At 64.8% G+C, this 23,987-nt stretch overlaps 1 protein-coding gene across 2 annotated transcripts in view; it reads left to right on the top strand.

Moving 5' to 3' along the window:
• Positions 1-23,987, top strand: part of COL5A1 (collagen type V alpha 1 chain) — a 148,634-nt gene that overhangs the window by 29,404 nt on the left and 95,243 nt on the right. For both annotated transcript variants that reach the window (XM_023242951.2, XM_023242950.2), the window contains exons 2-4: positions 6,125-6,292; positions 10,852-11,065; positions 12,069-12,231. In XM_023242951.2, coding sequence (XP_023098719.2) covers positions 6,125-6,292; positions 10,852-11,065; positions 12,069-12,231 — 545 coding nt within the window. The remainder of the gene's footprint in view (positions 1-6,124; positions 6,293-10,851; positions 11,066-12,068; positions 12,232-23,987) is intronic.

Below are 23,987 nucleotides of genomic sequence, written 5' to 3'. Positions count from 1 at the left end.
CCGCAGAGGAGTGATGGGAGCCACCGAAGGGGGTCACGGGGCGGCTTCAGGCACAAGGAGCCCGTCTTCCCCGTGTGGCAGCGAGCCTGGCCTGCCCCCAGTCGATGTGAGCTCCGGGGCTCTGCCCTGTGGCAGCCCCGGGGTGCCGGAGGGGGAAGGACTTGGAGGCGGTCTGAGCGCATTTTCCACCCCTGCCTGTTTGCTTTGTTCCCACAGTTTGGTCACTGAAGAGGAATTTCTGTCGGAGCCTCCGAAGGCCTGTTTGTTTTCCGACCTGCTGGGCTGACCTTCCTGGTGGGGCCACGGAGGGCTGGTGGGAGGAGCCTCGGCCCTGGGTCGGGTTGGGGGGGGGCTCTGCCCCCCCTCCCTCGCTGGTGTCCCTCGTCCTTCTTGCTTCCCCGAAGCGTAGGAGGGAACTAGTAAGGACAGGGCAAGGGCTGGTGCTTCCGCGGGTGACCGTGTGGCGCTCTGCTGACACGGGACAAGTGGAGCCCTGGGGGGGCAGTGGCCGTGTCTGCCAGGACCAGGGGTGCGGGGATCCTCCTGAGGTTTGCAGCCCAGGGGAGCAGACCGCACACGGGCCTGAGGTACCTGAACTCACGGAAGGGCGCATCTCTGAGAGCAGCGAGGTTACCGCACGCGGGAGGCGGACGCGCCATGATTCGGGGACCGCGTCATGAGCTCCGTGTGGCCCCCTGCCTGTGCCGAGTGGACGCGGGTTCGGGGCCGGCGTGGATCAGAAGCTGTGGATGGCTCTGTCGTGGCCCCAGCCGGGTCCCAGCCTGCTGGGGCCACTCGGGGTGGTCACTCCCCGTGTCCGCCCGTCCTCGCTCTCGGAATCAAGGGCGCCTGCACCCAGGTTATTTATGACTCCTTCTAGCTCTAAAATTAGACGGTTCTGAGAATTTTGAAGATGTAAACCTTGGTGGTTGTTTAGAGAACTCTTCACGTTTTCTTTTGGCGGTAACGGTGTTGACTCAGGGGTGCAGAGCGCCCACCACTTGGCTCGTCCCATTGGGTTTGTCCGGCAGCCCGCAGACACCTGGCAGGATTTGGCCCTGGTCTCCGTTGAGAGGAAACGGTGGGCTGTGGGCCTTGGAGGGTGAGCCGTGGCGTTCTGGGGCCGGTGGCGGGGGGTGGCGCAGGGGGGAGAGTCCCAGCACGCGGATGGAGTCCCTACAGGAAGGGCTGTATCGTCCCCGCCGGGGCGCCGAGGGCGCAGGCCGCGTGCCCCACTTCTCCCAGCAGCACTGCCTGGAACCTGGGGCCTTCAGCGCTCCATGCGTGTGTCACAGGAGGGCCGCAGGAGGGCCACCAGTGAAGGCAGGGGGGCGGACAGGGGCTGCGCAGGTGAGCGCAGGGCAGGGACAGAGCCGCCCAGATCAGCGCCCGTCCTCAGAGATCCCTGAGCCCAGGGGCCGATGGAGCCGGTCACCGTGGGGGACGGCGCTGATGGTCACCTTTCGATGAGGTAAAGGTGCTGCGATGCCCCCACCCATGCCGCCCGGCGCCTGGGGTCTGGTGGGAGCCCGTTGCCCGAGAAGGGGACCCGGGGTCCCGGAGATGTGGCAGGTGGACGGGACGGCACAGGCGCGCACTCCCTGGTGATAGAGTCGCGGAGGGCACTGCTCTGGCTTCGGGGCCCCGGGACTCGGAGGACCGAGGAAAAGGTCCTCTCCCACGGGGCCTCTGTGACCAAAGGCACCTGATGGTTCCAGGTCCAGGGAGAAGGTTCGGACAGCCCACGAGCTCCTCCCCGAGCCCTTAGGACGGGGGCAACAATCAGCCGTCGCGCCGTCCGGCCGGGATGGGCAGAGCCGGGGCTTCACCCTCAGCAAGTGTCTGAGAACACGTGTGGCCTATTTAGGGGAAAGCGAAAAGCGAAAAGCAAAAAACGAAACTGAAGGAGTGGAGCTTGAGCCCGAGCCGGACACAGGTGCCCTGTGCAGGGGGTCCGACGGTCAGGGCCCCGCGCTCGTGCCTTCTGGGCAGACGTGGGGGCTGTGCGCCCCCCCCACCCCCGACGGCTGGCCAGCTTGGTGTCCGTGTGGCCCGCTGGCGGTGGGGCCGTGCGTGCCCCGGGCGTGCCGGGCTGTGAGGTCACTCCCGGGGGCCGCTTTGGGGTCTCGCGCCCTGCAGTGTGCCGCGGGGTGGGGGCAGGAGCCCGGGTGGCGTGGGGCACCCTGGCTCTGAGTCCCCAGGGGCTCTGGGCAGATGGCTTTCGGAGTGACTGTGGAAGGTGCAGAGGCCGCCCCGTGTGGTTGGGGGCCGTGCCGGTTGACCAGTTAGCCGGCCGGTTGTAAAACGTGTCCGTGGCGCCTCCGGGCCCCGATCCGGGCCGTTCGTTTCTGCTTCGGCTCGTCGGTAGGCCACTCGGTCCCGCGTTCCTTTCCAGGCTCCTGGTGCCGCCTTTTGGGCACAAAGCGCCTGGGGCTCCGCCCCCCGGGTGCTAGGACCTGGCTTGCTCCCTGAGCCTGACCGCCCAGGAGTCTGCCGAACGCGGTTTTCGGCTCCCTGGGCTCCGCAGAGCCTGAGTGGGACGTGGGTGCCCGCTGCCCCCAGCGCACGGTGGCCCGCGTGCGGCGAGGGTGGCGCGGTCTCACCGTGGTGGTGGTGGCCAGGTTTTCACACTGGCGGCCTCAGGCGCCTGAGCGGGCGCTGGGCGGGTGCCGAGACGCGGCCAGTTCCCTCTGTGTCTCCACGGGGTGCTGAGACGCGCAGGGGGGAGGCCCGCCCAGCTGTTGTGGAGGGAGGAGGGAGGGCTCGCGGACTGTCCGGGGAATGTGCCCCGGGCAGCCTTTGCTGGCAGAAGTCCTCTCATTGGCCTCAGCGAGGCGGTGACCTCAAGACCTTCTCCCTGGGGACGGTGGCGGGGGTGGGGGGGTGATGCTGGTCTCAAACCAACGGGCACCTGTCCCCAGAGCACTGTTTCCTGGGGGCGTTCTCATCCTCACGGAGGCACCGAGGACCCTGGTTTCTTAAGAAACTGCCTTTTGACAGGGAGGCTGTGTCAACGGGAGGGAAAGTCCACGGAAGCTCTGTGCTGCCAGATGCCTCCCAGGCCCTTCCCACACCTTTTATAAAACTTCAAAGTATTATTTTTTTTTAGCTCTGGCACAGGGAGCCCCTGGCCGGCAGGAGGGGTGGCGTTGGGCCTGGATGGTCTGGTGGCCTTTTCAACTTGTTTAGCAGAGGCCTGTGAACATGTCCCGGCGGCTTCTGGAAAACAGCTCTCCCCCACCAGCGATGGAGAAAACAGGTTTGCGAGCTGCCCATCTGGGAAGAGCACGGCCAGCCATCGGGACGGGGGCCCCGAAAGCCCAGCCGGGATCTCTGGTCGCTCCCCTGGCCACCGCCCGTGCTGGAAGCGCGTCTCAGAGATGAGCCGGAACTGCGTGCCATCACTGTGGCAGGTGAACGGGCGGCTGGCACCCGGGCGGCCGGCCCTCCCCACGGCCCGACTCCAGGTCTGGGCTCTGCCAGCGCCTGAGCCCGATGTCAAGTGGACAGACGTCCGGCAAGGGCTGTGGGCAGCCTGTAGGACGGTCGCCAGGGCCGCGAGCTTCGGAGGCGCCGTCCCCGCCGTGCGAGGGGGTGACCGCGCCGTGTGGGGGGCTGGGTCCTGGCAGGAGCCGAGAGCCACGCAGGGAAATCACGGAGGCCACGAGGGGCAGTGATCCCGTCCACGAGCGGAGGTCAGTCTGGACCGAGAGTGTCCTGGGTCCCCACGCTGTCCCTTCCTCCGCCCACCCCTGCATTTCCTTGGTTTCAGCGACAGGGGTCTGTGGCAGAGCTGAGTTGTGCGAACGGCCGCTGGCGGCAGAAGTCTGGGATCGAGGTGACGTGGTGCCTTGCAGGGAACTGAGGGCGGGGGGTGGTGGGGCGTGCTTCGTGCTGGAGATAAGCAGTTTCTTTTCCTTGCGGCCCCGGTGTTCTCGGCGCCTGGCCCGGGCTGCCGCCTCCCCCATCCCAGCCCGTCGCCGTGTGGGGAGGGTAGCCCACGGGATGCCCTCTGCCCCTGCCGCTGCCCTGGACGCTCCCCTCCGGCCTGCCCTCTCGGGCACGGGGTCTCTGTCAGGGCCTCGCTGGGCACGCACTGAGGCTGCCCAGCCCCTGGGGCCCCCACGCTCTCCGGCGGTTATGCTGAGCTCCCGGTGAGGCCGCTGGCTGCAGGATTCCTGGGATGCGGGAAGGGGAACCGATGCTGGGGGTCCTTTCTCGCCTCCACATCCTCCACCCCTGTTAGGAAAGTGGGACTTGCCTTTGGAGCGAGCCTCGGGCATGTGGTGAGCCCTCTGGGGAGGAAGGCTGGGGAGCCGATGAACTGAGTAGTTGAGGAGGGCCCAGGATCCGGGACAAGCCTGTGTGAGTCCACTCAGTGGGGGCTGAGTTTTTAGTAGCAGGTGTCAGAGTCTAATTCAAGTTGTTACGAACATAAGGACGGATGTATTGGCTCATGTGGGCGATGGCTTCAGGCACAGCTTGATCCAGGAGCAAATGCAGTGTGGCAGGAGTCTGTCTCTGCTCGCTGACACTCCCCTCAGCCCTGGCAGAGGGCTGCCTGAAGCTCCTGCTTCATGGTCCCCAGTGTGTGGGGCCAGCAGAGAGGAGAGGATTCCTCCTTCCCAAAGGAAAAGCCCCAGGATGGAGCTTTGTTGGCCTGGGCCAGTGTCTGGTCCACCAGGGCACCGACCATCTGGGACCAGCTGGTGCTGTGGCCTCATTGGCCTGGTGGCAGGGGCGGGGCCAACCCCCTACTCCCTACCCCCACCCCCATCCCCACAGGGAGGTGCTGGGGCTGGGCTCCCCTAACCTGGGCATCGCCCGCTGTGATGTGGAAAACGTTGGGGTTCAGAGCCTGTGGCCGAGAAAGAATTCTCGGGACGTCTTCAGTGCGAAAAGGTGGCTTTATAAAGCACGCAGACAGGTCCGTGGGCCGGAAGAGCTGTGAGAAGCGACTGCTTACCCACCGCCAAGTCGGGAGGGGGCTGGGGACAGCACAGGCCTCCAAGGGATTTGGGAGCAAGGTTTCCAGGGCCCCGAGAGGGCTCACTATTGTTGGGAAAAGGTCACGTATTACCGTTTAGCAAACCCTCAGTCATGAGACCTTTCAGATGCGTATCAGGGGACTTTACGCTTGGAGTCTGATTGCTACCTTGTATCTTGGGGGGTAGAGGTGAAGGACGTTTCCGAAGGGATTTTTACGCGATAAGGGACACTTACAGGATCCCGGAGGTCGGGATGAGGTCAAGCTAAGATCGCCTTTTGCCCTTAGCGAAGTGTCATCATCGAGGCAGCTGGGCTCCCAGAGGGCGGTGACTCTGCCTGTCCCAGGGACTTGTCCAGGGGCTGGACGCAGTGAGGAAATGTAAGGTTTTCCTTCTGACTCTAAGTTGGAGTTTGTTTTCTCCGCGGGGACTCCCGGGGCCTCTTGCAGTAACGTGAGCTGAGCTTTCCGTAGGGAGCCGCCTTTGTTTGGGGCAGGTGTGTGGACAAGCCCGTGGTCCTCGCAGCCTGGAGGTCCCTGCTCTTTCTGATGTGAAGGAGGGAGCCGGGGTACAGGGAGGCCACGTTCGGGCCCGAAGGCCCTGGGGCACCGCTGCCCTTCTCGGAGGAGCCCCCGCCGGAGGGCCAGGAACTTTCCGGAAGGGAGGCAGGGACCTGCTCCTCGCTCATTCTTGGTTCTGCTCTGTCTTGTAGGCAGAGGTCTTCTGGGGGCAAGCGAGAATTGCATCTTTGCTGTAAACAGTTATGGGACAATCGTGTGTTAATCGGGTGACGAGGGGGATAAAACGTGCTCAGGGCGCGTGGGGTGTGCGGGCTCCAGCAGAATCCACGCACGGTCAGTCTGTGTTCCGCCACCAGGGGGGTCCCACCGGCCCCGCAGCTGCCGGCGGACGAGGGAGCCGGGCAGGCGAGGGTTCGTTCCTGCGGCGGGAGCTGGGCCGGGAGCACGGCTCTGGGGGCCGCAGTGCACGTCCCCCCAACACCCGGCGTCTGAGCTGGTTCTGAGCCGCCTCCAACTCCCCTGAGCCCTCCGGGCGCTCCTGGGAAGGTGGGGGTGCCCTGTGCCGCTCCTTCCCTGCCTGTCTAACCCCACACCTCCCTTCCTTTGCCATTTCAGCTCAGCCAGCAGATCTCCTGAAGGTTCTAGATTTTCACAACTTGCCTGACGGAATAACAAAGACAACAGGTTTTTGTGCAACGCGGAGATCTTCCAAAGGCCCAGATGTCGCTTACAGAGTCACGAAAGATGCTCAGCTCAGCGCACCTACCAAGCAGCTGTATCCTGGTAAGAGACGGGCGTGTGTGTCCTCGCTGGTGGGTGGTGGTGAGGGGATGTGTGTTCTGGTGGAGGGCACGGCTCTCCCCTCCTGCCTCCCGCCAGGGTGCAGAGCTGGAACCCCATGTGGCGGGAGAAGCACCCTTGATTTTCCAGGAAGCTCTTCTGAGGAGGCCGGTTTGAGCTCGTTATAGTGAAAAAACCCAGCAGCCATCCCTCACCACCGAAGGTGGGGGCGTGAGGCCTCGTCCGTCCCCCTCGATATTCCAAGCAGGTGCATCTCCAGCTGTAGACAGACTGCCAGGACCCCAGGTGCAAAAAGGTGATGGACGGTTCTCCGGTGAGGTGGAGAGAGACCCAGGGTCATGGGAAAGGAAGCCCTCGCACACAGAAGCTTAATTGGGGGCAGTGACATTGAGAGACGCGTGAATCGAGCATCACGGCTCCCAGCAAGAGGGTGCAGGCCTTTAATGAGAGGTGACTGCCAAGCGCCAGGCCTCTGCTTTTAATGACGCGCCCGGCACGGGGAGCGCCGTTGGCTGCCAAGACGTGGCGTCCGAGTCGTCCCGGTCCCCCGGCTGCGGACCAGTGTGGCGCCCCCCTCCCCACGCCCCAGAGTGAGTTCAACCGTCTGGGCTTATCTGGCCGCGGGGAGACAGCGACGGTCGATAATCTCTCCCCCTGCCTTAAAGGAGCCCTTTTCGCTTCGGGTCCGAAAGGGGCCGGGGCGCCAGGCGGATCCGTTCACCTTAGGAGACGCTCTGTAATTATTAGAAGACTGGGTGTCATCTGTTTGGTGACCTGGCTGTGACCCCGACCTTGGGCGGCCCTTTGACAAATGGCGGTGTCTCTGCTCCCGCGTCTCCCCCTGGGTCCCGAGGGACACATTCTTCCGGGGGCTGCTGTCTGCTCCCTGGACCCCTGGGGCTCAGCCGGCCTTTAATCCGTGGGCCCTTAGGAGGCTGTCCCTGAGAGAGGCCGGGTCAGCCCTTTACAAGAAGGTCGCTCTGGGTAGATGAGGTCAGCCAGGGACACCGTGTCCCCTGCGGAACCGTCAGGAGCCCACCTCTGGGTCAGGGCCCCCTCGCGCTCCCGGCAGACAGCCGCAGGGGCCTCCGTGCCCAGCATCCCGGGAGCACTTCCTCACCTTTGGGGCTGAGCCTAGACACGCGTCTTAGGATCGCCCTCGTTCTCGTCTTCGCCCAGAAGCTGCCTACATCCTGCCTCACGTCCCCTGCCCTAGAGAGACTTGGGGGGCTGGGACTAGAGAAAGGCTCGAGGCGGAGCGGTGGGGGGCTTCCCCAGGCCCCGGCGGCCGCGCGGAGCGTGTGTGATGCTGTCCCCGCGTAAGGCCTCCTGGGGAAGCCAGGTGGGCCGCCTGGGAGGTAGCCTGCCGGACGCCCGGCTCGGGGGGGTCTCTGTCACGACAGACTCCTGGGGTTTCTTTCCTTTTGTCTTCCCGGCCTCCTTACGTCACGTCAGAGAGATCGCGTGGACCTCGGAATAGAGACTAATTATCGGAGGTCTGGTCTGAAGTCAGGAGTAAGACACGGCATGGTTTTCAAGCCCTCGTTTTCCCTAAGCTCTCCAATTAGTAACTTGATTACACAGCGTTTAAACGCTCTGACGGGATGCTTCTGGTTGCGATTAGCCTGTGGAGTCGAAGCAGCCCAGACAGAGCCAGACAAAGCTGGGGACTTGCCTCGGGCTGATTTGAGCAGGGGTTTCTGTGGGGTCCCTTCTCTGAGTGTGGAGCCGCTGCGGTTTGCTGACCCCCGTCAGCCAGAGCAGCCCAAGGACGTTCTTCCGGGTCCGTGTCCTGTGCCCGTGGCCTCGGATGTGAGGAAGCACACGGCTTCTGTCCCTTCTCGCGGAACCTCTGAGCGAGCCCGACGCCGGACGTCCTTTCCGCTGTGACGCCCGCCTCCCGAGGTGGGGGACAGTGTGGCTGCTCGGAGACGCCTGGGTCAGCTGGGCCGGCCGTGTGGTCCGGTGGCCACGTGCACGGTTTTAAACGTGTCTTAGAGCAGAGGGAGGTCGACGTCCGGGTGATTACTTCCATGAGGAGAAGGCCCCGGACTTGTCTGCAGCGGGCCACCTGGATCCTCTGGGGAGCAGTGGCCCCCTCACAAGCCGGTGGCCAAGGCTCGCGGGTATTTGGGAGCCCTTGCGGGGACTCTTCCCCCAGCGTGGGCCAGACACGGGTTAATCCAGGTGCCCGCCTTGCCCACTCATTTATTCTGCGGCTACGTACGGGCCTTCCGCAGTGCAGGCTTCTCTGGGGAGCCCGGGTACCGTCGGGGGGGACCGCAGGCGGGCAGCCTGGTGCTGTGTGCACCTGCTAGCCGGACAGAGACTCCTCCCTGACCCTCAGAGGTCTTCCTCATCTCCTTGGGCCCAGGGGTCTGGGTCCTGAGGTCGGTGGACCCGGGATGGCAAGCGGGGACCTGTCCCGGCAGTTGGCCCTGGGTGGCCCTGATGCCGTGTAAGCAGTCTATAGGGATTAAGGCAGAGCCCAGAGCTGTGATGCTTTGGGGGGCAAGCCGGAGAGGGTGGCGCTGCTTGCCTGGGGGTCCCCGGGCCTCGCCGCTCTCTGCTTGCAGGAGGGACACCGTGTCAAGGAAGACAGGCCCGAGACCCTAGAAGATACCATCATGGATCCCCCGTGAACGCAGGAGACCAGTGTGTCCCATCAGGCTGCCCCCACTTCCTAGACGGGCATCTGTCCTGGGGCCCCAGTGACAGGGGCTCCTTTGTCCATAGAACCAGCTCGGCCACATCCACCCTGTGCCCTCTGAAGGCTTCCGGAACATGGCATGGTTCCTCATGATCACGGGCCCCCTCCTCTGTTCTTGTGCCTTGGATTGGGGTCCCCTCTCCATTTTGTCCTCCACCTGGTACCTTCGGGGCCCCTGAGACTCCCTTCATGTTCCGGATCCGAAGCAGGGGCGGGGTGTCACAATGTGCCCCCACCCCCTTTGGCCTTCCCCCCCCAGACCTTCCCTCCTGGTGGGCCTGGGGCTCCGGATCAGCCTCTGTCCAGCAGAACATCCTGTCTGGGAGCTGTTGGCGAACGAGGATTCAGTTTAATAGTGATGCCCTTATTAAACTCCTACTGTATACTCAGACTGCCCCAGTGCCTTTGGGCCTCGGCAAAGTAGACAGGAAATGACTCAAAGAAGTCATCCCTTAAGGAAGTCATTCGTCTGCCCTCTGTCTCCACCTTAGGACCCCCCCCCCCCCCACCGACCTCCCTGAGTTGGCCTTTGGGGGCTGGTTGGTTTCACCGGTCGAAGCAGCCACAGCGTCTTCCTGTTGGCTCGCCCTGGCAAGATCTCCGCACCTGGGTCCTGCAAAGGTCACAGAGGCTGCAGCAGGCAGTTTTCCTGCCCGCCCCTCCCCCCTTGGCCTGGTGCCCTGGAGGTCCCCTTGTCCCCAGCATGTTACCCTGCAGCTAGCTCTCTGCTCCAGTGAGCAGAAGCAGGGGCGGTGGCCTGGCTGTGCAGCTCTTCCGTCAGCAGAGGGCGCTCACGGATAGCTTCTGGGCTGGACGTGGCCCCCCACCCCAGCCCTGCCGCCCCTTGGACCTTGGGGCGGCTGCTTGACCGGGTTGCCATCCCAAGGAGCGATGGGTCTGATAACAGAGTCCCTCCGCGTCCAGGTCCGTGAGCCGGGTCCACAGCCCCGCGTGACGCTTCTCACCCCCGTCAGTCAGGGTGTGGGTGCCCACACCTCTCCGGGTGCCGCTCCTTCCGGCCGGTTCCGCAGAGCGTTTCTGCGTGGCTCCCCTGTGTCAGGACCAGCCACGCTCTCTCCACGCCCCGGGCCCCGTGCAGAATTGGGGGCTGTGCCACTGTCGCGGCCAGAGAATGGCGCGTGCGAGTGGGGAGGTCGGGAGCACACGGAGCGGGCCTGCGCGCACTCAGCGGGCCGCGTGGGTCTGGCTGTCAGTGACCTTGTGTTGTTTCCGTCCTGAGATGTAAAGTGTGTTTTCTGCCATTAACATACAGGGTTGGTTTTTTTCTTTCTTTTTTAAAAGTTTGGGTTGAAGTCCTTTGATTTCTTTCTCCCTTTCTTCTGGTTTGCATATCAACCGGGAAATGGCAAAAAATATGGTCCCTGCTTCTCGCCTTCCTTCCCCCTGCCCTCTCTCCCCCTCCCTCCCTCCTGCAGGCACCAAATGAGACACAATCTGCCAGGTCCAGCTTTAGGAACAGCGATGCATCTGGAACAGCCCCTGCTCAGAGGAAGCTGACATTCTAGGAGGTTCTAATTAGGATTTATACGCAGATGTGTTGAGGAACTCAGGAGATGACATTGAAGGCTCACAGCTGGAAGGAGCAATCAAGTTTGCCTTTACTGAACTTCAAAGAGGATAGGCTCGGTCACGTGGTGATAGGGAAGGGCTGCAGGAACAGTTTGATCAAGGGGCAGATGTGTAGCAGATGGCTGTGCACCACCATATGCGTCCGAAGTTGCCAGGTCCCGAGCTGGTCTCTTTGCAGAGCTGCGGCTACGTGCAGCTGAGGGCTTCCTGACTGCCCTCTTCCCTCTGTCTTCTGTTACAGCGTCTTCATTTCCCGAGGACTTCTCCATTCTAACCACTGTGAAAGCCAAGAAAGGCAGCCAGGCCTTCCTGGTCTCCATCTACAATGAGCAGGGCATCCAGCAGATCGGCCTGGAAATGGGTCGCTCTCCGGTTTTCCTCTATGAGGACCACACAGGGAAACCAGGGCCAGAGGACTATCCCCTCTTCAGGGGCATCAACCTGTCGGATGGCAAGTAAGTGGGCACCGCTCGGCAGCCCAGTCCTGCCCCCGCTGGAGGGTCAGGGCAGGCCGCCGAAAGCCTGCTGGCTGCTAAGGGACCTCACGGCAGGACGCGCTTTATAAAAAGCAGGGTAGGGCCAGATGCGCACAGGCGGGCGCCCGGCAGAGGGAGGACGGGGCTCGAGTCTGGAGGCCTGGGTCCTGGTCTCGGGTCGCCCTGCGTGCCTTTGGGGAACGCTTTCTTCTCCCTGGGCCTCTCTGCTTCCCCTGTGTAAAATGCGCTGAAGTATCTCAAATGCCAGGCTCCTGGTCTCAGCAGGGACGTAAAAAATTGTGCGGTTATACCCGACTCCTTCCAGAAAAGATGTAAGATACCCTTAAGGACACAGACACATCAGAGGCGGGAGCACACGATTTAAAAAAAAAAAAAACAAAAAAGACAGGTCTTTCCAGAATTCTCTGCTGGGGGCATACCTCCACCCTGGTAGTTTGAAAGTCAGCTGGTCCGTGGCTGACACGTCTGAGGCCCTGTGCGTGATCTTCGAAGAGCCTCGGGATGTGGTCCCCGTGCTTCTCGCTGAGAACTTCACACAGGCCCACCCATCCTCCCCCTCCCCTGCAAGCGCCGTCTTCTCCAGCAGCCCGCAGTCTGCCGGAGGGTTCGGGGGGCTCTCGCGAGGCAGGGCCACTGTGTCTGCCTGCCCTTGACCCGCTGGAGAGCCCGCGGAAGGTTCCAGAGCCCGTGCCCAGGGCTTCCCAGGGAGCTCACGGGGGCAGACAGCTGACCTGGTGAGAGGTGAGAGACGCGGAGACCTCCACGGCCCGAACGGACCTCCCAGGGCCACGCCGTGTGGCCGACATCTGCACCCAACCTGGTCTGATGGCAGAGGCTCAGCTCGGAGCTGCCCGGCCCCGCCCTGACGGTGCGGGAAATGGCCGTTTGCCGCAGGGCCGCCTGTGCTGGCCTTCCGCGACACGGGTCCCCTTCACCCGCTGGGCTGTCTGTTTCTCTGCAGGTGGCACAGGATCGCTCTCAGCATCCACAAGAAGAACGTCACCTTGATCCTGGATTGTAAAAAGAAGACCACCAAGCCCCTCGACCGCAGCGACCACCCCGTAATCGACGTCAACGGCATCATCGTGTTCGGAACCCGGATCCTGGATGAGGAAGTGTTTGAGGTGAGACGGGGGAGGGGAGGCCGGCCCCCGCGCCCCCTGGGCCCAGCGCTGGCGGGTCGTCACTGTTGGATACGGCCGCCGTGGCTGCCCGGCTCCTCCTCGGGGACGCTGGCATCCCAACACGGCCATGCTTCCATCGGCCGAAGCCTCTACTGTCCCAGGGGGGGTTGTGGCCTGTGGGAGCGGAGAGGCCCCTTGAGGACAGCAGTCCCCAGCCCCATCCAGGGGGTCCAGGGACAGGCTTGGGAAGGACACGGGCTTCGGTGAGCGGGGCCCGAGGCTTGTGGACGAGTGCACGGCCCTGCCTTCCGGTATCTTCGGCCGTTCTGGGGAGGGGGCGGCTGTGACCGGGTGGACTGGGGGCCAGAGCCGGGTCGGTGCACGGGAGCTGCTGGAAGGCACGGACCATGCCACCTGCGGCCTGGAGCCCAGCTTTCCGGGAGAGCGCCTCAGGGACGGGGAAGGGGCTGAGCGGAGCATCCCACGGAGTTCTGCGTCTCTGTCCTCCCAGATGGGGGTTCAGCGTCAGGGCGTTAAAGCACTCTGTCCCGCTGGTGACCAGGGGCAGGTGACCAGCGGTTTCCGGATGCCCCGGGGGAGCGCAGTGGCATCACCTGGGGACCTTTTAAAGCACAGACGCTCGGGCTTTGCCAACTGAAGGTGCTGGGGCAGCAGGCCTGGGATCTGTGTTCTAGAAAGCCCTCAGGAGACCGGTGGCCCCTCCAGCTTGGGCGACGTGACAGCCAGGACCCCTCCGCTGGACGTCTTTTCTTTTATGTTTTGCTTGGGCTTTTTGCGGAGGGAGGAGGTTCAGCTGCCACCAGGGCCCCGTGGCTGGAGCGTGTTTGCAAACGGCCGTGCTGGAAGGTCTCTGAGGGCTTTGCCAGCTCTCGGGGTTCGCCCGTGGGGCCCCCAGAGACGGGAGGATGAGGCGGCATCTCCTGGCGGGACTCCCCAGCGCCAGCGTGAGCTCCCTGCTCACACACTTGGCCGCGACTGAGAGGTCGGCTCTGTGCCCACCACTCCTGTGCTCCCCCCTGAGGTGGGGTCTCCGGGTCGGTGCATCTGCTCCGTGACTTGGAGACCGCCCCCCCCCCCCCCCCCCCCCCCCCCCGCTGCCCAGGGCTGGATGGGTGTTGACCGGATCCGGGGCTCTGCGGGGGCCCCCAGAGGGCGAGAGAACACACGCCGGCCACTTCCGTTTCTGTGCCAACGGCAGTGCCGTCTGCTGCCGATTCCAGGCTCTTCCGGCGGGAGGGTGGTCACACTGCAGCTTTGAGCAGGCGAAGAATGTGTCCAAAAGTGTCATCCTTCCGTAAAGTCATAACGGGGCGTGTGGCATCACCGCAAAACATTCGGGGACGGACGGTGGCCGGTCCGCTGCAGGCTCCCCGGGGCCACGCCCCCTCCTTGCGCGCGCGCTGGATCTGGGGCCTCAGGCTCTCGCATTTCCCGGCCTCGGCTTCCCCATCTGTGCCATGGGGTCACGGATCGTGAATGCAGCCGCGGCAGAAGTGACCTGAGGTCACACGTGATAGCGCGTGTCACGCTGTGTCCCTCGGAGTAAGCGCTCGACGAGCGTTAGCTGCTTGTTCTCGATTTTAGTTCAGCGCCAAGGCAGGTGCGGAGGGGGGACAGAGCCCAGGGGCATCGGACGCGATGCACCAGCAAGGAAAGACCAGAACGGCGGCCTCTATGGGAGGGTGGGGCGGGAGGGTCCGCAGAGGGAAGGCCGGGGAGCCAGTGCGTGCAGGCGGGTCCGGGGGCCCTGCGGGGTGCGTCCCGGGACGGCAGGGCGGGGTGGGGCTCGGAGCCTGCTGGAACCGCCAGATTCTGCAAGTTACAGAGATACACCCTCTGGGCGCATTTCTGACCAGACTTGCCCAGAAACCCGGGATGAACTGTGAGACAGCCGGGGCCGTGAGCCAGGCGGGAGGCGGCTGTGGGGTCCCCTGGGGAGCTGGTGTCAAAGGCACAGGGGCCACACAGACTGGGGTTGAGCTGTCGCTGGTTCAGGTCGCCTGCTGGTGGCAGGACCCGGGTAAAGCAGATGAGCCACAGGACGCTCGTTTGTGTAATGGGGTCCCGGTAGCGACACCTGAGGGGTGTCGGGGGGGCTTCCCTGGGCTCACCTATCGGAGCCCTGGGTGTGGGTGCCCGCTGGGCAACGGGGAGCCAGGGCGCTGGGACTACCCATTTCTCGGTTGGTTAGAAAGTTCTGGATAACCGGAGGCGGGAAGGTGTGCCGAGGGAGGGCAGTGACCGCGCGCGTTTGAGTTCATTCGTCGTGCGGCGGCTTTTCTGCGCTGGGCAGATTCTTGGTGATTTCTAGTGCCCTTTGTGCGTTCATGGCGTAAAGATTTGGGAACAGGCTTTATCTCTCTTTAAAAAAAAAAAAATGATCCTAAAACCAATATTGTTTCCTTGATATCCCGACCGAGCCCAGAGGCGCTCAAGAACACGAAATACTGAGACTCCGCGGCCGTAGGGAAGGGCCGGGCGAGGCCAGGGCGGGGGCAGAGTCCCAGCTGTACCAACGTTCACCAGCTGGGGGACGCCGGGTGAGTTGCCTGGCCCTTCCGAGACTCGGGGTCCCCATCTGCACCGCGGTCGACCCCGTTGTCACGCGTGTGCGTGAGGCAGTGCGGGGCTCGCGGCGCGGCTGAGGACGGGCCGTGTTCAGTGGCAACGGCAGCTCAGGAACCTATGCCGTGGCACTCGTTCTGAGCGGGAGGGGCTGCCGGGGTCGCAAGGGCTCGTGGGCCACGCATGAGGTGTCCGTGCTCTGCGGGAGGTGGTTCCCCGGACCTTCCCGGCTGGGAGACTTGCTCACGTTGGGAAACGTGACCTGTCTTCCACAGTGAGGACCGTGGGACGCAGTGGCGCCACGCTGGGACGGAATCCGTGTGAAATGCCTGCACCCGCCAGGCCACGGAGGACCACACTGACCCGGACCCTGGGCCGTCAGAGGCCAGGCCGTGCCGAGGCCCTCTGGCCCTTTGTCAACACTGACCAGCCAGTGTGCTCCCCGTGTGGTGGCTCGGGGTGGAGAGCTGTCCCTTACCTCCGCTTTCCCAGACTCCCCTTGCAAGTTCAGTGCCGGGACTCCTGCCTTAGACACCAGGGCCTCCAGCTGGGCAGGGCCGGCCGAGGGCGTGCAGGCCTGAGCCCCGGGCCCTGCGCTGGCCCCTGCCTGCACGCCGCCGTCTCGGTGCCCTGGGGGCGTGAGCTGCTGGCTGCTGTCCTCGCCTCTCAGGCAGAGTCCTCTGGCCAGGCCGGCCCTAGGGAAGGGTCAGGGGCGGGCTGGCCTGGCCACTGCCTTCCACCCACCTAGTAGGTCCCTGCCCGCACGTTCTCAGGAGGAGGGTGAGCCCACGGGGCTGCTCGGGGGGGGGGGCACCGTCCTCCAGAGGATTCCTGGGAAGTTCCGGGTCCCGTGTCCTCTTCCTTCCCCGGGATGTGCCTGTGTCCTGGGACCAGCAGGCAGCCGGGGTCCCGGGGCATTGCCCCTGTCCCCCGAGGTGGAGTGGGTACCGGGCAGGCCGAGGGCCCACTGTGGGGAGCGGCTGGGGAGCTGTTCTTTCAGAGGAGTGGTGCTGCGGCCTCCCCGTGCAGAGAAAAGTCTTGTTTTCGTCCGGGGCTCAGGAATGAGCTTTGTGGGCTTGGAAACACACACAAGAGTGCCAGGGGGAGTGAGTGCGTCCGGCAGGAGGTAGGAGTGGTCGTTTCCTTCAGTGGTAGAGCTGGGAGGGAGGCCGGCCAGGTCGGCACTGGCCAGCAGGGCCCCGCGACATCACCCGCCGGCGTGCTCTGCCCTCCCATCGAGCCCGGCCACTCCGGGGACACCGGCACCAGAGAGGCTGCATAACCTGGAGAAGGTCACCCAGCAAAGCTACAGCGGAGCAGGGCCGGCCCCCAGATCTGTTGTTGCCCAGAGTATGTGACAGGACGCTGTTGCAATGCACAGCAGGTGCCACACTCCCAGCAGCCCCTGCGTGTCTTTAGCGACCCGACCAACAGAACTGGGTCCTCAGAAACTGGGTCACGACCTTCCCCAGCGAGGGTGAACCCCCGGTGGCCCAGACGATGCTGGTGGGTGCTTGTTCCCTTGGCCCCACACGGGCCCCGAGGACGTCGGAGTCCCCTGACCTGTGGGGTCTGTGAAACCCCGGAACCTTCCAGGAAGGGCCAGCGCAAACTGGGTTTGCAGGCTGCCCCACCTGCCCAGCACCCTCCTGGCCCCGTCTCTGAACCGTGCGGAAGGCCCAGCGTGGCCCTCCCCACCCTCAGCTCAGCTGCTGTTCCAGAAGGAGGGGTCAAGGGGTGGGGCTCAGCGGGGGTCGGGGGAGGGCCTCTGTGGTAGGAGGACCCTCGTCTCCAGGAGGGAGGCCCGCCCCAGGGGACAGGGAGCCAGTGAGCTCTGGGCCAGGAGCCAAGTCTGCTTTTAAAGCTGCTGAACGTTTCAAGGGGAAACGAGACCAAACAGGCTGTAAACTGGGGCTTTCTCTGCAAAGCTCCGGGGGCCGGGCGGGAGGAAGACGGCATCAGACCCGGGTGACGGTCCTCCCGTCTGTCTGCCTGCCTCTCGTTTGGAAAGACCAGCGATTTACCTCATCCCTGATTCCCATTTTCCAGAGGCCTGGCTTTTCCACTGACATGTTCTTTCCTGGAATTCAGCTCTCCTGGGGCAGGAGCGGGGCCTCCGCGGAACGGGGCTTTCCCAGCGATGCCCAGGGTGGCCTGGGATTCCTCCGGGGAGCACAGAGCCACCCTCGCTCGATGTGCGCGGGTGCTGGCCTCGGGATCTCGCCGGGCTTGGCGTCTGAGGCCCGGGTCCACGTGCTGGCTCTCGCTGTCCCAGCCGTGAGCTCTGCAGCCGTCCCGTCACCTGCCACAGGGGCGCAGGCGAGGGACCCAGGGCTGGGGAAACCGCAGTCTGGGGGCCTCTGGAGCCGCCAGACTCGTCACGGGGCAGCAAGGGGGGAGTCAGAGAGTGAAGAAATGCCACAGGGACGGCGGGGTGAGCCATTCGCGTAGCCTGGGACTGCTGGAACCGGCAGGGGCCCCCGTGCCCTGTGACCCTGGCAACCGTTTGCAGGCCGCCTGGCCCTGCTGGATCCGAGGCACCTCCCTGACCGGCGCTTTGGGTCATTCCGCTTCTGTCAGCCTCCCCGTGGCGGCGGCGTCTCGACCCAGATGTCTCTGCAGAGCGGAACCGCGGGCACGTCCTAGGGTGTGCTTTTCCTGTCCTTGGAAGGTGGCCGAGAGGGGCGCACTTGTGGGGCTGGCGGGGCCAAATCCGCGTTGGGTTTCAGGCGCCAGGTGGACAGACGCGCACGCGGTGGGAGGGGACCCGCCCGAGGCTCCCGGCTCTGCTGGCGGTTGCTGGTGTCTCCCACCCACGTCCCCACTGGTTGACGGTGTTGAGGGGCCAGTGCCCCTGCCCCCCACCCCTGTCCACAGTGTCAGGCCCAGCGGGGACCGCGGCTCTGTCCCCCTGCTGCCAGAGCGAGGTCTGGGCTGCCCCAGACACGGCCCCCTGGCCTCTGCACGGAGCCCGAGCTGTGCAACTGTGCGGGCCGCTCTGACTTAGCCCGTCATGACCCCCGATGGGCTGGACCCCAGGGCTAGGTCGAGGGCCTGGGGGACAGGGCAGCTCAAATCCGGGCTTTCTGACTGCAGATCGCATGTCCTAGACGGGCACCCAGCAGGTGGAGCTTGGAAGGGCCCAGACCCTCCAGCACGTCTGCTCCCGTTCCCACCTGCTCCTTCGGGCCCCTCTGGGCTCTTCCTGGGAGCGCCCTTCTGCCGTCCACCTGTGTGAGGGGACAGCCCTGCGCCCCCGGAGGCGGTTCTCAGGCAGACCCCACATGATGTGGGGGGACATGAACAAACAAGGGCAGGGCCTCTTGACTGGGTCTTCAGCTCCCCCCACTTCCCAGGGACCTTCCCTAATTCCCAGAAGGGCAGCGATGTTGGCGTCCCCACGAGTCTCCACAGTTTGGTGGCTTAAAAATACAGAAACTTGTTCTCTCCCGGTTCTGGAGGCCAGACGTCTGGCCTCAAGGTGTCGGCAGGGCTGTGGTCCCTTCAGAGGAGCTTGGTGGGGGTCCTCCCTGCCTCTCCCAGCTCCTGGTGGCCCTGGGGTTCCTTGGCTTCTGGCCACGCCCTTACAGTCTCTGCTTCCATGCATATACCCCTTCTCCTCTTCTCGTCTGTCTGCTCCTTCTAAGGACACTTACTGGATTCAGGGCCACCCTAATCCAGGATGGTCTCATCTCGAGAGCCTTATCTTGTTACATCTGCCAAGTCCCTGTTTCCAAGTAAGACCCCGTTGGTTCTGGGGGTTAGGATTAACACTTGGAGCTGTCTTTTGGAGTCGCTATTTAGCCCGTTACCCAGACCAGTACGGAAGGGGGTTCGCCCATCAATTCCCGTAGGACACGTGTGGGTAATGACAAGCTAGTCCCTGGGCGTGGTTTCACAGTGAGGCTTTCTTGGGCCGTTGAGTCGGGTCTGGCCAAGGAGGCAGGCTGCTAAGGTTTTCCCGGCTGGAGCGGGTGGTCAGGGGCAGTCCTGTGCGTGGCTCCTGGCTTGTCTGGGCGCCTGACTGGCCAATGAGGACAATGTGCCGGGAGTTTGGGGTACATTTCTGTGTCCAGTTCAGGTCCAGGAGGGGCTGGGCAGCGGGCAGGCGTGGGCCTGGATTCTTGCCTGGTGGCCAGCAGCCTGCAGGCTGGGGGCCCGTGACCAGCTGGGCGGCGGGTGGGGTGGCTGCCTAGCGGAGGCTGGCAGGAGCAAGGGGGCGGTGGGTCTCAGGCTGATGGGCACGCCAAGGGGCTCTCATGTGGGATTGCGCGTCGAGGGGTCAGGGGTGTTCGGGGTGGGGACCGGGCTCTGGGGATGTGCCCCTGAAGCTGGCCTGGGTCATGCCGGCTGCTCTCATGGTCCCTGTCGAGCCAAGCAGCTGGGGCAAGTGTCTCTACCCGGGGGTGGGGGGTGGGGGGCGAGCTAGGAGGGGTCAGAGAGACCCCGCGGGGTCGGACGGGTCTCGCTTCTGTCCCGCGTTGTGGGACCTGGCATTTGCTGCGGCCTGGCCGGAGAGGCCTTCGGTTTGTTCCGTGGAAACCGTGAGCGCAGGACCCCGTCCGGGCCCAGGGGGCTGATGCAGTGTTGGGAGCCCGGCCTGTGGGATGACCTTCTGGTGTGTGGGTCCCCGGGGAGGGCCGGCACCAGGGTTCCAGGGAGCGAATGTCATTTCGCGGTCGCCTGTGGTGCTGCCGCGGGTCCGGGCTAGGTCACATCAGGGGAGGGGAGGCGCATCGGTGGCTCTCCTGGAGGCGCAGGGCATCGCGGCCGATGCTTCTGGACGCAGGTAGCGGGGGGCAGTGGCCCAGGAGGGCCCCCAAGTGCCCAAGCTGGGGGAGCCGCCCGTGTGGGCAGCTGGAGGGCAAGGGGGGTCCCGCTGTGTGCGGGGGGGTCTTTTTCTTGGCCGCCGCCAGCTGTCGGGGGGCGTGGGGAAGCTTCAGCCTCGCCCTGGTGGACCCCGCCCATGGACCCCGCGCACGGACTCGGGTGGGCCTGGGACCCCAGGGTGGAAGATGGAGCCGTGAGGCTCGTGAGTGGCGAAGGTGATGCCTGACGAAGCCCCCAGCGCCGGGCATCAGTCCACCTCCAGGGTGTTCTCCGAGGGCCCCAGATGCGGGCGCACGTGTGGCCATGACTTGTCAGACTCCCCCGACCTCGGCGGCGGGGGGTGAGCTGCTTGTATCCGGACCGTGCTTTCGGAGAAAGAGCCTCCGGTGCCGGAGGGTCCACGCGTGTGCTTGTGGGGTGCCCCCTTCCTGAGCACGTGTCCCAGCCTTGGGGGGACCCCTGGGCTCTGAGAGCCGTGAGGAGCGTTTGTTGGAGGGCGGCGGTGGTTGGCCTCCGAGTCTGTGTCTCCGAGAACGTGGAAAGCCCGTCGCAGACGCATTCCCTGCCCGAGTCACCTCGGACTCGTCCGGAAGCTCTCGGCTCCGGGAGGGACAGGCGCTGGGGGCCTCTGCATCGGAGGAGCCCAGGCACCAGGCCGAGCGAGGAGGCTTGTTCAGAAAACCCAAGGCCCCGAGATGGGGCAGGGGCTGTGCCTCCGAACGTGCTTCCTCTGTTCCGCTTGGAAAAGCAGATAATAGTGACGTCCCTCCCGGCGTTCAGGAAGGTGCCTCTTGCCCTAGCTGCTGGTGGTCTTATCCTGATAATTGCCCTGACGATCCTTCGTAGCAGCCCAGGACACGCGTGGCGTTGGCTCCTCAGCGCTCGCGGGGTACCTAGAGTCCAGAGAAGTAAAGCCACCTGCCCCAGGTCACACAGCCGGGAAGTGCGGGGCCAGACTTTGGGCCCAAGTCCGGACCCTTTTCCTGGATCCGAAGGGCATCCTGATTCTCAGATGACGTTGGGCCTCTGACGTCAGGCTTCCGTCCCTGTCCCTTAGGTCCCTTTAAGGCGGCACCGCTGCCTGCTAACTTCCCTCTGGCGGGGACGCTCCAGCCGGCCTTCGTGGCCCCAAGGCCCTGAGTGCCCTACTCAGAGTGACCCTCCTCCTTCCTGCCCCGGCCGTCTCAGGCCCCGGATCTTCCCGGCCTCTCCAGGCGGCATCTGTGCAGCGACGGCCAACCCCACAGTCCGTGCCCTTAAGCACGCCCTTGAGCAAGGTCTGGGGGTGACCAGCCGGCAGCCGGGGGTGAGGGTGCATCGGGTGCAGAGTTTTCTCAAGTGCGGGAGCGCCCGGCCCCTGAGCCCCCCTCCCGCCCCCCCCCCCCCCGAACCTTCGCAGCAGGGTTGCGCGTGCTCTGGGTGCAAGTGAGAACCTTCTGACGGCTGTGGACATGCCGAGGGACCCCGGTTAGGCCTGACTGCCACACATGACCCCAGGTGACTCTCTCGGCTGACAGCGTATGACTCAGGAAGGTCTTTGGGGCTGGGAGCATGCTCTGGAACCGAGGAAATGAAGTTCATCGGGGATGAGTGTTTCTGTATTTGGGTTCAAAACAGCCAGCTGCACCAGCACGGGGTGGAGAGGCGTGGTGGCGAGGCATTTCCTACGGAGGGCGCGGAGGGGTACGTGCGTGTGCGTGTCCATTAGGGGCCACGGTGGGATGTGCCACCTTAGTACATTCGGGACAGAGGGCGGGGTGGTCGCGGGTGCGGGCCGTGCCCGGTGGAGGCTGAGGTAACGACCTGGGGTCTGAGCCTAGGGTTGGCGAGGCAGGGGAGGGAGAGAGCTGGTGCCCGAGGGTGGAGAGTCTCCTCCGGGGCGTGGGGATGAGCTGGTGGGCGAGCGAGGACCCGAATAGGCTCTGGACCTCGTCTGCCCGGGCCCAGCTCTCAGGCTGCTCCTTCCGGGGTGCGTTCCTTGAGCCCCCGGTGGTAGCTTATGGCGACGTCACCTGGGCTGCCCCCCGAGGCAGCATTAAAGCCTGAGGGAGGAGGCTGGAGACGCCCACCCCTCATCTTTGGGTCCGTAAGCCTCAGGACGGGGGTGCCGGTTGAACGAGTGAGAGCAGTGAGTGGTGGTGACGGCGGTGGCCCTCGTTCACCTGTCCCGGCCTCGCTGGGTTCCAGGCCCGCCGAATGTCCCACACAGGCCATCACGCTTCGTCCCGAGCACGCTCCTGCCAGGTGGGGCTCACAGATGAGCACGCGGAGGCCCGGAGGGATGAAGCGATCGTGCTTCAGGCCCCGCGGCCGGGGAGGGAAGGACCCAGCGCCCCGGCCACCGCGGCCAGCGCCCTGCGCCTCCCTGCCGCGGTGCCCGGGGTCCACGCTCCTTCTGTGCGGGTTGTCGCAGGGCACCGTCCGCCCCACGCCCCGTGGTCGGCCCCGTGGCGGCGGGCTCGCTGCTCCCGAGGGTCCAGAGCAGGGAGGACGGGACAGCCTCCCTCGTGGGCTGCCCAGGTGGCGAATGGCTGTGCTGGGGGCCAGATGCCCAGCGCGAGGTGTCCTGGGCCACACGGCTGGTGGGCGAGGGTGTGAGAGCCACGCCCTACAGAGAGTGGTGGGATACGGAGGTCATGGGCCGTCGTCCTGGCCCCGCCTCTGGTTCTGCCGGCCTGTCAGTCTGGGGACGAAGTGTGCCCTCTCTGAGGTCACCAATCTGACCCTGTAGTCACTTCGGCCAGTTTCGGCATCTGACGAGGCTGAGATCTGACCCCCCACCCCTGGCCACCGTGCCCTGGCCTGTCACGGAGACGTGTGTGTGTGCAGACGGGACCCTAGACACCCTGGAGCAGTACCTGCTGGTGGCAGAGGTGACCATTGGATCGGGACCGGAGGTGGCCACGTAGCGGGGATGGTCACGGATGGGCCACGGGCCAGGCGGCACCTGGGGGGCAGCACAGGGAAATATTTCTTTAACACCTGCCCAGATAGTGTTAAACTCGCTCTCAGGCTCCACGGGTCCTCCAAAAATCATGGAAAAAATTATCTCGACCTCCTTTGGCTCGGGGCCTGCCTTTTCCATCGTGTGAGTCACAGGTCAGCAGTGTCGCACAGGGTTTTAAATGTGACTTGTTGGGGCCACAAGAGCTCGAACAGGGGCATACGGTGGCCTTTCACGTGTGGTGCCTCCCGGGGCACCGAGGAAGCGGCTCGTGAGGAGGGCCCCCCAGGTTCCCCTGGCCCCTGTGCACGGGTCAGGGTGGTCGGAGTTGGCCAGGGTCCCCAGGGGAGGAGTGCCGGGCCAGGGTAGATGATCATGGCTGACGCCTGCACGCATGCCTGGTGCTCGCTGTGTGCGTGTGCCTGGTCCCAGTACGTGCTACCCCCCTCCTGTTCACAGAGGCCGGGGTGGCCTCCGCTCTCCCGGGGTCCCCCAGGCCCAGGACCGCTTCCCCTGAGGTGAGCAGACCGTGGCTCGGCGCCTCGTGGGTCAGGATGGAAACCCCGGGGTGCCGGCCTCCCTCCCCCCGTGCCTGGAGAGCCGCGCCGGGACCCCCGTGGCCGTCCACGCGGCGGGTGGCCGCACCCCGTGGCCCGTGTGGGGCGGTGCCGGTCTGTGGCCAGAGCCCGCGGCCGGCAGCCGGGAGGTCGAAGCTTCCCTCCCGATTTGGCTCCAGGGACAGCCCGCTCGCCGAGCGTTTCGCCGGCAGTCTCGGGCGAGAAGCGTCCGCCTTCTCAAATTATCTGTGTGTCTCCGCTTCCGAACATGAAGGGCTCTGGCTGAAATTCGACTACGCGACCCGCGGGGGAGCCGAGCGCGTGGCGGGGCCCCCGCGGGGCCTGTTTGGGTTGGACGAGGAGGGCCGTGGCTCAGGCGGTTTTGTTGACAGGAGGGGAAAGAAGCCAGCGCGGGACCGGAGGGGAACATTTAGCCGATTTAGCTGCACGGATGCGCCAGGCGGGGACGTACCCCCGTTTGGGCAGACTCCGGCTTCCGGCTCCGCGGCCCCCAAGGCCGCAAAGCTCTCCAACGAAAACTCTGCAGTTTCCTCAGCTCCTAAGCAGAAACGCAGCCCGGATAAGACCTCATTATCGCAAGAGCAGAACTGGCTCCCTCAGCGAAACGCTCCTGGCTCGGCCGCGGCCAAGGGCAACGGGCACCCCGCTGCGTCCCAGTGGCTGCCGCCGGCCCGTCCTCGCCAGGAAGCGGGGCCACTGATTGTCGCCTCAGGGTCGAGGATGCGCAGCGGAGCCCAGCGGCCGTAGCGACCGTCGGGCACCGCGGCCGGAGCTTCTCGGGGCTCGGCGCGGCTTTGCTGACCTGGCGGGGGGCGTTG

This window comes from Felis catus, chromosome D4 (assembly GCF_018350175.1).
Source record: "Felis catus isolate Fca126 chromosome D4, F.catus_Fca126_mat1.0, whole genome shotgun sequence".
Taxonomy (NCBI): domain Eukaryota; kingdom Metazoa; phylum Chordata; class Mammalia; order Carnivora; family Felidae; genus Felis; species Felis catus.
Note: the sequence above shows the minus strand (reverse complement) of the source record. Positions and strands in the feature narration are given on the sequence as shown.